The sequence below is a fragment of the Rhinoraja longicauda genome, chromosome 11 (assembly GCF_053455715.1).
Source record: "Rhinoraja longicauda isolate Sanriku21f chromosome 11, sRhiLon1.1, whole genome shotgun sequence".
In the NCBI taxonomy this organism is placed as follows: Eukaryota; Metazoa; Chordata; class Chondrichthyes; order Rajiformes; family Arhynchobatidae; genus Rhinoraja; species Rhinoraja longicauda.
Genome location: NC_135963.1, coordinates 59,031,439 through 59,044,752, shown reverse-complemented (window position 1 = coordinate 59,044,752; position 13,314 = coordinate 59,031,439). Strand labels below are relative to the sequence as shown.

At 39.8% G+C, this 13,314-nt stretch overlaps 1 protein-coding gene across 2 annotated transcripts in view; it reads left to right on the top strand.

The window, feature by feature from the left end:
• The window catches only part of LOC144597967 (WD repeat-containing protein 47-like), a 42,354-nt gene extending 30,397 nt beyond the window's left edge, over window positions 1-11,957 (top strand). For both annotated transcript variants that reach the window (XM_078407816.1, XM_078407817.1), the window contains 6 exons: window positions 1,434-1,591; window positions 2,063-2,232; window positions 5,023-5,193; window positions 5,703-5,834; window positions 7,947-8,165; window positions 9,084-11,957. In XM_078407816.1, coding sequence (XP_078263942.1) covers window positions 1,434-1,591; window positions 2,063-2,232; window positions 5,023-5,193; window positions 5,703-5,834; window positions 7,947-8,165; window positions 9,084-9,229 — 996 coding nt within the window. In that variant the 3' untranslated portion in view covers window positions 9,230-11,957. The remainder of the gene's footprint in view (window positions 1-1,433; window positions 1,592-2,062; window positions 2,233-5,022; window positions 5,194-5,702; window positions 5,835-7,946; window positions 8,166-9,083) is intronic.
• Window positions 11,958-13,314: the final 1,357 nt, after the last annotated feature.

The following is a 13,314-nucleotide window of genomic DNA, read 5'->3' as shown; positions in this document are numbered from 1 at the left end:
CCCTCCCCTTCTCCCCACTCCTACATTCCTTCCTCTTGCTTCACAATTTATAACTCTTCAATCCATCTGCCTCCTGCTTTTAACTCTGTTCCAATCATCGAGTTATCAAAAATAAATGCTCACCTGTGTCCACCTGTCCTGCCTCTCTCTGTCACCTATTACCTGCCTCTCTCTTCCAGCTTTCTTCCCCCCACCCCACAATCATTCTTGACGAAGGATCCCTACCCGAATCGTCACCTATCCATGTTCTCGAGAGATGCCACCTGACCTGCTAAGATACTCCAGCGTTGGACTCCATTTTCTGCCTTTTTTTAAAACTGAATTTCCCCTTGAGTTACATAGGTCAACTTTATATTTTACCAATTTTGACTTTGGAATTCTCTAAGTATGCTTACTACCTTGCATGTTCCTTGCTGATTAAAAAAAATCCACATCGTGAGCTTTTCCTCGACCAAATAGCTCAGTTTGATGGCTTTCTGAAAGAATTAAGCTGTCTGAGAGAATAGAAGCCTTCCCACTGTTCATGACCATGTAAACCCCACTCAAAATACTCATCTGTCCAGGAATAGTGAAGCACATGTATGTTAGCGAATTGTTGAGTACTTTCTCTATAAGCAAGTTTATTTCCTACTTCCTCATCTACTGCATTTGGTAAGCCTGATGTGGCTTCCTTTATATCGCTGAGACCAAGCATGAAGTAGGTGAATGTTCACCAAACATTTTTGCTTGGTCCGCCAAGGCCTGCTGGATCTGCATGTTGCATCTAGTGTATTCCATTTTAACTCCTGTTCCCATTCCAATACTGACATTTCGGTCCTGGGCCTCCTCCATTACCAGAGTGAGGCCACATACAAACTGGGGGAATAGCACCTTATATTCTGCTTGGGTAGCTTACAACCAAACGGTATGAACATTGAATTCTCCAGCTTTATGTAGTTTCCACCCCTGCTCTTTTTTTCCTCCCCCCTCTCTTCCCTGTGCTCCAACTGGATGCACATCTATTTCTCTCGATAACCCGCCCTCCCTTTCCCCTTCCACCTCCATCCCTTCCTTTGGTACTCCAGCACTTTGTGGTTTTTGCTGAAGATTTCAGTATCCTCAGCTCCTGGTCCTTCAGTTTCTGGTCTTGTGTATATGTGTGAGATATTCTTGAGTAGGTTGAGAGTGAGCTTAATATGAAAGTGGTGCTCGTTGTTTGGATTTCTATGTACCTTGAACATCTAATTAATCATGAAGAAACCTTGATTTATCTAACTGTGAAATCAAAACTTACTCATCCAAGAAGCAGTCAAAACCTTACAGTGTCACTAATTTTCAAATACATACATCTTGTACTTTAATTAATCTGGTGTAAAATTGTGTTTTATATATTATGTGTAGATTGTTTATTTTTAAAGCTTTAATGTGAATTTGTGTTTTTATTGCACGAATAGGAAGATAGATCCAAAAAGCAATTTATTGCCATTAATACTCTTGAAGATACTCAAGCCATAAGAGCTGTAGCATTCCATCCAAGTGGAACACTCTATGCAGTTGGTTCCAATACCAAAACCTTGCGAGTTTGTGCATACCCTGATGTTATTGACCCAAGGTAACATAATTAATCTTGTGATTTTGTTTTATTTCTGATCAACTGTTGCTGTCAATGACTTGACATACTGCCATACTCCATGTCCCATTCACTCAAGCTTTTTTACAATCTAATTACATTATTTTTTTTAACTGAATTTTGAGCTTTAAGATTTGTTTTGTGAGGCAATCACCAATTCAATTTTTATATACTGGGCTTTATTTACCTATTAGCAAAATTATCTACATATAAATACTATTTAGTGTATTCCAATTTCCCTGGTTGTTAAACATCATTTTTAGCCTATTATATATTATATATATCTTGCCAGTGATTGGCGTAATAGAACTAAGTTACAAAATTTAAATGTGAAGTAATGAAGCCAATTCGTTTTTTTATGGGACAGAATTGTTATGTTAGTATCTGTCACATAATCATGTTTTTAAAACCATCTCCTACTTTTATCCCCATGAATGTTCCCACCTTTTGTAGTGCATACAGTTCACCAGAGCAACCTGTAGTTAAGTTTAAAAGGAACAAGCACCACAAAGGATCGATTTATTGTGTGGCTTGGAGTAAGTGTGGACAACTGTTAGCAACTGGATCAAATGACAAATATGTAAAAGTGCTGCCATTTAGTGCAGAGACCTGCAATGCTACAGGTACGTTGGAGTGCAATTTTGTGTGATTGATATAGTTTTTTAGATTGGGAATGAAAATACTCTTGACTAAATATATCCTTTCATGTTAACAAGGTTTAATTTGATATTTGAGTTCATTGCTAATTTTAAAAATTAAAAGTCAATGTTTTAATGGGCAAAATATACAAGAATCTGCAACCAAATTGAAATAACAAAGACATACTGGAACAAAGAATTACAGTATGTCTTTACAGATGCTGGTTTACAAAAAGGAATAGGTGATGTTTCGGCACGAGACCCTTCTTCAGACCTTCTAAGCATCCCTAGACAACTCGGATTGGTGACGTTTCAGGTCAGGATCATTCCGCTTTGTGCCTTTTGTTCAACAAAGACAAATATTTGACTTCCTTTTGCTTATATTCCAAGATAAACCATAATATGGACTGTGGATCTTTCTGCAAAGATGGGAAATTGTCTCTGAGACATATGAAGCATTGGCAAAAGTCTCAGAGCTGTTTTACTTTAGTTTTAACATCAGCAGTCATATCAGAATCAGAATAACCTTTATAGTCATCCAAAAAACATGTCTTTTGGACGAAATTCCGTTACCCACAGTCCAACAATAAGAAGCAATAAAAATAAAGCAATAACACACACAATCACAAAACCAACACAAAACAAAAAAAAACATCCATCACAGTGAGTCTCCTCCAGTCACCTCTTCACTGTGATGGAAGGCCAGAATGTCTTTTCTCTTCCCTGCCGTCTTCTCCCGCGATCAGGCTGTTGAAGTTGCCACGTCAGGGCGGTCAGGGCTCTCGACATTGAAGCCCCCGCCGGGCGGAGAAAATCCCGTGGCCTATTCCAGGCCGCGCCGGACGGTGAAAGGTCTGCAGCGGGCCGACCCAAGCCCCGCGATTCGTAGTAAATGCGGATTGAAACACATCCAAAATCCACAATAGACAATAGGTCAAGCCAGCACCGCCATTCAATGTGTTCATGGCTGATCATTCTCAATCAGTACCCTGTTCCTGCCTTCTCCCTATACCCCATGACTCCGCTATCCTTAAGAGCTCTATCCAGCTCTCTCTTGAATGCATTCAGAGAATTGGCCTCCACTGCCTTCAGAGGCAGTGAATTCCACAGATTCACAACTCTCTGACTGAAAAAGTTTTTCCTCATATAACATATAACAAACATATAACAACTACAGCATGGAAACAGGCCTGTCCGGCCCTACCAGTCCACGCCGACCATTCTCCCTGACCTAGTCTCATCTACCTGCACTCAGACCATAACCCTCCAATCCCCTCCTATCCATATACCTATCCAATTTACTCTTAAATAATAAAATCGAGCCAGCCTCCACCACTTCCACCGGAAGCCCATTCCATACAGCCACAACCCTCTGAGTAAAGAAGTTCCCCCTCATGTTACCCCTAAACCTTTGTCCCTCAATTCTGAAGCTATGTCCCCTTGTTGGAATCTTCCCCACTCTCAAAGGGAAAAGCCTACCCACGTCAACTCTGTCCGTCCCTCTCAAAATTTTAAAAACCTCTATCAAGTCCCCCCTCAACCTTCTACGCTCCAAAGAATAAAGACCCAACCTGTTCAACCTCTCTCTGTAGCCTAAGTGCTGAATGGCCTACCCCTTATTCTTAAACTGTGGCCCCTTGATCTGGACTCCCCCAACATTGGGAACATGTTTCCTGCCTCTAACGTGTCCAACCCCTTAATAATCTTATACAACTCAAGTGTTTTATTGTCAAATGTACAATTAAATTCTTACTTGCGGTAGCACAACAGGTTTGTAAAAGGTACTCAATAAACAAAGAAAAAGAGAAGCTCAATAAATTTTAAAAACGATATTGTGTCAAACAGAATAAAACCTGAAGTCCCTGGTGAAACCAAGACAGATTGTATTTGGAGTTTGTAGTATTCAACAGCTTGACGGCTGTTGGGTAGAAGCTGTTCCTGAACGCGGACGTTAGTTTTCAGACTTTTCTATATCCCTGAAGGCAGGAGTGAGGCCAGGGTGGTGATTCCCGGTTGATGCTAGCTGCCTTTTTAAGACAGCATCTGTAGATCCCTTCGATGGTGGGGAGGTCAGTATCCATGATGGACCACAGCTTTAGCACATCATGTCATGCACTACTTTCAAATGTCGGATCATATGTGTTCATGAGTCTGGAGTGTGCCCTGACCTTTAATTGATCATAGGTTGTGATAGCAAAATTATGCTCCCCATGATAATTGCCTCCCTTTAAATTGGATTCTGCAATATAAGAATGACAGTTATGAGATTTTCCATTGAGGGAATAATCAACTTGCAGTCTCACTAATCTTGAATCGTTTGAGCGTTTGAGGCCCTCTGAGGGGGCGCTGTGAACTGTTTATGTATGTGCTGTTATGTTTGTGTGCCATTGTATGTTCGTTTCTTAGTACCTGAACTGATGTACAGCACTTTGGTCAACGTGGGTTGTTTTTAAATGTGCTATACAAATAAAATTGACTTGACTTGAATCACTCTGGAAGAATACCTGGATTTCTAATTTCTGTGAGTGTAGTCAAAGTGCTCATTCCAGTTAATTTACTATTATATTTTGACATGGAGGTTGTAGCAAATTGCAAAAATAAAGCTAGTAAATCTATCAGAAAATGCAAGATACACATGCGAGATATAGCGGAGCAATATCTATGGAAAGGGAGTATATTTCAGACTGAAGACCCTTTATTTTAATAAATCACAACGTTGTGCCTTTATTGCTAGAGTTGGTTAAAAATCTAAACTGTCGTATGTTTTCTCCACAGGTCCCGACTTGGAGTTCAGCATGCATGATGGTACAATCCGTGATCTTGCTTTTATGGAGGGCCCAGAAAGTGGAGGGGCAATCTTAATCAGTGCCGGTGCTGGAGATTGTAATATTTACACGACAGATTGTCAGAGGGGCCAGGGATTGCACGCACTCAGTGGACACACTGGTATGAAATAAACTGAAAAAATCCATCTTGATATTGCCTTCATAGCTCGAAAGCATGTGCAGAGAATAATGGAAAAGGTGTCATTTATAATGGCATAGTTGATAAGTGTACATATATCGCAATGGTTGATGCATTAATGTACCAGATCTAGTGGAGCATCTCGGTCAGCATAGGCTGGCAGACCTGAAGAGACCTGTTTCCTTGCTGTGTGATTCTACGACTCTGTAACTCGTGTACCCACTGGTCCTGTACTCCAAGCTTTTAGGATTCTAGGATTCAAACCATCTGGGCCAGGGTGCTTGTCAGCCTTTGGCCTTATTAATTTGTAAATGTAGGCCTAAGTAGGGTGAAGGATTAGTTTAAATAAGATCATTCAAAAGGGATTTGGATAAGTGCTTCTAAAGAAAAGATTAAGTGGATGAATGGGACTGCTGTTTGAACGAGCTCTACAGGCTCATCAGGCCAGCAGCTTTGAGAATGATGAATATCTGTATTTATTGTGATTTTAGGTCATATTCTTGCACTTTATACTTGGGGAGGATGGATGATTGCTTCTGGCTCACAAGACAAGACTGTAAGATTCTGGGATTTGAGAGTGCCGAGTTGTGTTCGTGTTGTTGGGACAGCATTTCATGGATCAGGTAAATGTATTTCTGCTATTTTGTTCATTTCCTTTCAAGTGTCATTTGATAATGTAAACCAATTATCGTAGTGTCTGCTGCTCAGTATGTAGCAGAATAGAAAGGTTCAAATTCTACTTAGTTTACTTTATTCAAGTCAAGTCAAGTCAAGTTTATTTGTCACATACATATACAAGATGTGCAGTGAAATGAAAGTGCCAACGCCTGCGGGTTGTGCTAAACTACAAAACAGAATAGAAAAAAAAAATCTGACACAAAAAATAAATTAATACAGTAAATTAAATTAATCCCTGGTGATATGAGAGTTAACAGTCCTGATGGCCTGTGGGAAGAAACTCCTTCTCATCCTCTCTGTTTTCACAGCGTGACAGCGGAGGCGTTTGCCTGACCGTAGCAGCTGGGACAGTCCGTTGCTGGGGTGGTAGGGGTCCCCCATAATGTTGCTGGCTCTGGATCTGCACCTCCTGATGTATAGGTCCTGCGGGGGGCGAGTGTAGTTCCCATAGTGCGTTCAGCCGAACGCACTACTCTCCGCAGAGCCTTCCTGTCCTGGGCAGAGCTGTTCCCAAACAGATTTACCGGTAGGGTGAAAAGCTTTTTTTGTTCCATGCTATCCAGTCAGCAAAAACACTATTTTGAAGAGGAAATTTGTGCTAAAAATATGTCTGTGATCATCTGAAAGATGCAGTTTCAAATGTAATGTTTTTACTGAGCGATTTAATGTGGTACTGTCAAGGGTGCAGAAGATTGTAGTTTTGGATGAAGTCTGGAGAATTAATAAATACTCTTACAAGTTGCAATAACATTTGAAGGGACAGGGTGATTGTGTTATTAACACAGAGACCTATATGAAACACATTCCTGCAATGAACTCTTAATGTTCGCTGTGTTCCAACAAGCAAAAACCAATCATAGTAAAAGCACGGTGGTGCAGAGGTAAAGTTGCTGCCTTACAGCGAATGCAGCGCTGGAGACTCGGGTTCGATCCCGACTACGGGTGCTGTCTGAACGGGGTTTGTACGTTCTCCTCGTGACCTGCATGGGTTTCCTCCGAGATCTTCGGTTTTCTCCCACACTCCAAAGACGAACAGGTATGTAGGTTAATTGGCTTGATAAATGTAAAAATTGTCCCTAGTGGGTGTAGGATAGTGTTAATGTGCGGGGATCGCTGGTCGGCGAGGACCCGTTGGGCCGAAGGGCCTGTTTCCCCTCTGTATCTCGAAACTAAATTAAACTATAAGGTGAATCATAAACTACAATGGTTGACTTTGGTTGTTCTCAGACAGAATAAGCAATGTTATTCCATAAACATTGACAAGGCACATGCTCTGATTTTACCACTTTGGTTACCTGTGTTAATTTTTATCAATTTCTTTACATGTACTCACATAAAACATGACCATTGCCTGAATGGTTTTTTAATTTGTTGATTTGGTTTAGTTTTAGTTTAGAGATGCAGCTCGGGAACATGCCCTTCGGCCCACTGAGACCAACGATCCCTGCGCATTAACACTACCCTACACACACGAGAGACAATTTCCACATACACCAAGCCAATTGATTTACAAACCTGTACGTCTTTGGAATGTGGGAGGAAACCGAAGATCTCAGATAACCCATGCAGGTCACAGGGAGAACGTACAAAGTCCATTCAGACAGCACCCGTAGTCAGGATGGAACAAGCACTGTACGGCATCAACTCTACCACTGCTCCATTGTGCCGCCTATATCATAAAAGTTATTTTACTACTTTATTTTTAGAAAATAGAAATAAATAGCCCCTTAAAATTATATTTATATTATAAATAACAGAAAAATATAGCATAAAGAACTCATTTCTGGTCTTCTAAAGATGCTATATTAACCCAGGAATGAAGTATGACTAATATTGTGTGCTCTGCTTTTAGATAAACTTTGATAATCCCATATCAATGCTTAGTAAATAATCCTTGAACATATTCAGTCAATTATAGCCACTTTCATTTGGTGAATATCCATTTTTTATATGTGCTTCTTGTTGAATGTACTTGATAACACTAACACAAAGTCCACCTGCTGGCTTTTAAAATGTGGAAAATGACAGTGTATCATTGTGTTGCTTCCATTATCCAGGCAGTGCTGTTGCTTCTGTAGCTGTAGACCCAAGTGGACGACTTCTAGCTACAGGCCAGGAGGATTCCAGCTGCATGCTGTACGATATTCGAGGAGGGAGAATGGTACAAATTTACCAGCCGCATAGCAGTGATGTACGTTCAGTGAGGTTCTCTCCAGGAGCTTACTACCTACTTACTGGATCTTATGACACCACTGTTAAAGTCACAGATTTGCGAGGTAAATCCTGTTAACTGTAGATTTGGATTGTCACTTTCACTCATTTCTTTGGAATATCAGTCAAGCTTTCTATGTTTTTTGTGTTGCCTCTACTAAAGGTAACAATTTCTGTTTTTTAGTATATTTCAATGGTAGGGAGCAGCCTGCATCCATCATTTAATCTTGATGCCATCCTTGATCAGTGAGGTTTTCCATTGAGAATTGTTCAAGCACAATTTAGCTCAGCATGCATGGTTGCTCAGATTGAGTGTGAACCTTTCATTCATTTGTTCTTTGTACCTCTTCATATCTGTAATTTCCCTCTCCCCTGACTCTCGGTCTGAAGACGTCTCGACCCGAAACTCTACCTATTCCTTTTCTCCAGGGATGCTGCCAGACCTGCTGAGTTCTCCAGCATTTTGTGTCTATCTTACTAGACAACAAGGTTGACTATCTTTAACCTGGTTGATATGGCTAATACAAACTTCAAACCGATCGAAATAGACACAAAATGCTGGAGTAACTCAGCGGGACAGGCAGCATCTCTGGAGAGAAGGAATGGGTGATGTTTCAGGTTCAAACCGATCTGGTACTTTGCGAGCCAATGTGGTGTGTTAGCCCACTAAATTATTTGAGGATGTCAAGAGGATTTAATTATCACGTGTACTGATAATGGAACAATGAGCTGCAATATTCTATCACTCGGGATAAAAATTAATTTATTTTTGTTTTCAAAATTGGCCATGTTATTTTAGCATACCAATGAAACTGAAGAATAAATCTATGTATCTTGCAGCAATATTGCACTTTAATGGAAATCTAAAAACAAGGTCATTTTACAATTGGGTGTGCATTTTTGAAAAACCATGATTTTGTGCATTAAATATTTGTATTTTCTGCAGTTATAGACTTGGGTAACATTTAATTATTTGTCAACAGGAGATCTAATAAAGCCACTTCCTACAACAGTAATATCTGAGCATAAGGACAAAGTAATCCAGTGCAGATGGCACCCCGAAGATCTGTCTTTCTTATCTTCATCTGCTGACAGGACGGTAACCCTCTGGACTTACAATAGTAGTTGACTAATTGATGCCAATGCAAACAAAGCACAATTGTAACTGTAATTTGGCAATCATAGATTGATCACTATGTAACTGATCAGTCGAAACATATGAGACAACACAGATCAATATGTGCTATTGTTGAATTTAAATGGAACTGTTATGTTTGTATTATGCTGTGCTTAAGTCTTCCCTGTGTGATCATGCTGTCAGTGAGGTCTGACACCAAATGTACACAATGACTGAATCAAGTGAGGCAAATGTTCATTTAGTACTTATGACATGTTGATGGCACCAGTGACTAATGTAAAAAGTTGCCTGAGTATTTTATTGCTTGTACATTTATTTGTACAAGTAATTATTGCTTGTACATTTTTTAATTTTGCATAAATTGACAACTAATCACTTAAACATTAATTTGTTGTTCTGATGCAAGAACTGCTAAAATTCATAAATTCTGATAACATTAAAGTACATGCATAACATTTTCGACATGATTACTATTGGCATTAGCATGGCATTTACATTGTGTGTCTACTTGTATGGATGTGTGTATACGTGGGATAATAGTATCGTACGTGTCCATGAAAGATAATGCTTGTGTTGTGGTTAGTATTAAATAAGTACATTTTATTTTTTTGTTTATATGTAATGCTTTATTATATTTTCTATTGTACAGTTTAATATAAATACTCAAACATTGGGTTTATTAATATTTAACTTGTGTATTTGCATTTTGGTTACAAGGAGCTCGATGTCACAGCAGTAATGTAGTGTTAAAGTTACTGGACTAGTATTCAAAAACCTGGACTATTTAACTAGAGACACCAATTTTAATTCCACTGCAGTAGTTGGGAATTTAAATTTGAATAATTAATTAGATCTGGAATAAAAAGCCAGTGTCAGCGAAAGGAGGCATGAAACTACTGAATTGTTGTAAAAGCTAATCGAGTTCATTGATGTCGTTCAGGGAAGGAGCTCTGCCACGTTTGCCTGGTCTGGTTAAAGACTTGACTCCAGACCCACCTGTGGTGTTGACTCTGACATGCCTTCTCAATTTAGGGTAATTAGAGATGTACGCAATGACTAAAAATCTCACTTCTTTTTGTCTTAACCCTTTCAATTAAAATTGTATTGAGAATTATGAAGTGTGATAGTGCAGTGTTCTCAATAAAATATTTGATGAAGAATCATCAAAGCTTCCAGTTTCAGTGTGCACCAATGGCTGTTTCAATATAGCTTCACTTGATTGATATGTTTTTCTGTGCAAAGATGGCAATATTGCAATTTTCCCTGTACCTGTGGCAGTCTCCAAGCTCAATTTTTTATCTTTGTTTTCTATACAAGCCTCTCGTTTGTCAGATGCATCTCAGCAACACTGCACTCCTTCGCATGACTCTGCATCACAGTGGAAGAGCAATCACACTTTGTTCTTGAATGTCCTTTCTCTGGACAAAGTTTATCCTCTGACCAATAAAAAAACAAATTATGACATTTGTTTTTGTTTTATGGAGTTTGAGTTACTTTCATCAAAACCCATTTTGGCTCATTATCACTGCAATTCTGCTAATAATAGGCAGTTACTTGGCTCAGTCAAAATCCTGTCAACTTCAGTGCAGCCATTCCATCTTATTGAAATCTTTGGAAATGGGTGTTGGTATCTGGAGCTAGTGGGATCTTGGTATTTCGGTGAGCTAAATATTGTGCAGGAAGGAACTGCAGATGCTGGTATAAACTGAAGATAGACACAAACGTTGGAATAACTCAGCAGGGCAGACAACATCTGTGGAGAAAAGGAATTGGTGACGTTTCAGGTGAGTCTGAAGAAGGGTCTCAACCCGAAACGCCACCTATTCCTTTTCTTCAGAGATGCCGTCTGACCCGTTGAGCTAAATATTGTTCCATGCAGGGGTAAAATGTCACATCTGATCCCGATACATCTATGCAAATAAGAGGTCTCATTTATTGAAAGATCCATGTAATTGGCAATTCATTGGCTGGTACCATTTCTGATTGTGTACAGCCACCCTATGCTCCATTACAAGATATTTCCTGGTCATAACGTTGCTGGTTGCCAGTTCTGGGCAGAATTAAATCTGGTACAATGTACAGTGCCCACCATAATGTTTGGGACAAAGACCCATCATTTATTGATTTGCCTCTACTCCACAATTTGAGATTCACAGCTTCATGGCTTCACAGTGTTTATAATTGCTCAGGTGTGTTTAAATGCCGCCTTAATGCAGGTATAAGAGAGCTCTCAGCACCTAGTCTTTCCATCACCTTTGGAAACTTTTATTGCTGTTTATCAACATGAGGACCAAAGTTGTGCCAATGAAAGTCAAAGAAGCCATTATGAGACTGAGAAACAAGAATAAAACTGTTAGACACATCAGCCAAACCTTAGGCTTACCCAAATCAACTGTTTGGAACGTCATTAAGAAGAAAGAGTGCACTGGTAAGCTTACTAATCGCAAAGAGACTGGCAGGCCAAGGAAGACCTCCACAGCTGATGATAGAAGAATTCTTTCTATAATAAAGAAAAATCCCCAAACACCTGTCCGACAGATCAGAAACACTCTTCAGAAGTCAGGTGTGGATTTGTCAATGACCACTGTCTGTGGAAGGCTTCATGAACAAAATTACATTATGGTGCCCCGAAATGGAGGTACTATGTATAAACCGTGCTGTAATATGTACATGGTGAAAACAAAATGTATAAAAATACCCACTATTAAAATCTTACAATGCGCACTTTAACCACATGTGATTTTTTTCTATTACAAATCTCAAATTGTGGAATACAGAGGCATATAAATAAATGATGGGTCTTTGTCCCAAACATTATGGAGGGCACAGTAACTTAGAGAGCGAGCTGAGGTAAAGAAAAGGTATGAAAAGGTACAGAACAAATCAGAGTTGACACTGATGACTCAGGAAAGGTGGAGCCCACAATGGTTCATTGTTGGCTGTGTATGAGGTAATAACAGAGGGGAACATACATTGAAACTAGCAGGACGATTAGGGTAGGGGAGGGACGGAGATAGAGGGAATGCAAGAGTTACTTGAAATTAGAAAAATCAATACTCATACCGCTGGGTTGTAAGCTGCCCAAGTGAAATATGAGGTGCTGTTCCTCCAATTTGCACATGGTCTCGCTATGACTAGGCCCAGGACAGACAGGTCGCTATGGGACGGGGAAGGGGATTGAAAATGTTTGGCAAATACCTGGGATAAGGCAATTCTAGATTTAATGTTGTACAATGAACCAGAGAACTTGAAGTAAAGGAACTACTAGGAGTTAGTGACCACAATATGATAAGATACAATTTGAAAGGGAGAAGGTGAAATCGGATGTGTCGGTATTACAGCTGAGCAAAGGGGAATCCTGAAGCATGAGGGAGGAGCTGGCAAAGTTTGACTGGAATGTAGGAATGACGGTAGAGCAGCAATGGCAGGTGTTTCTGCGGATGATTCGGAATTTGCAGGAACATTTCATTCCAAAGAGGAAGATTCCATGGGGAGAATAAGACGACCATGGCCGACAAGGGAGGTCAAGGGCAACAGAAAAGCAGAAGAGAAGGCATATAACATTGCAAAGATTAATGGGAAGCTAGAGGATCGGGATGTTTTTAAAAAGCAGCAAAAGGTAACTAAAAGGACAATACGGAGAGAAACGATGAAGTATGAATGTAAGATAGCCAATAATATAAAAGAGGATAGCAAGAGTTTCCACGGATTATATAAAGAGTAAAAAAGAGGCACGAGTGGGCATTGGGCGGCTGGAAAATGATGCAGGAGATGTAAGGGGAAATCAAGAATTGAATAACTTTTTTGCATCAGTCTTCACAGTGGAAGACACCAGCAGTGTGCCTGCAATCCACGAGAGTCAGGGGGTAGAAGTTAGTGGAGTTGCAATTACTAAGGAGAAGGTGATAGGAAAATAATAAGAATAAAGGTGTTGATTATTTTCTAAATGGAGAATCCAGAAATCGGAGATGCAAAGGGACTTGGGAGTGCTAAAAAGTTAATAGTAAGGACTATTATATCACTTGATATAAAAGTTTATATCAAGAGGACTAGTATACAAAAACAGATGCAATGCT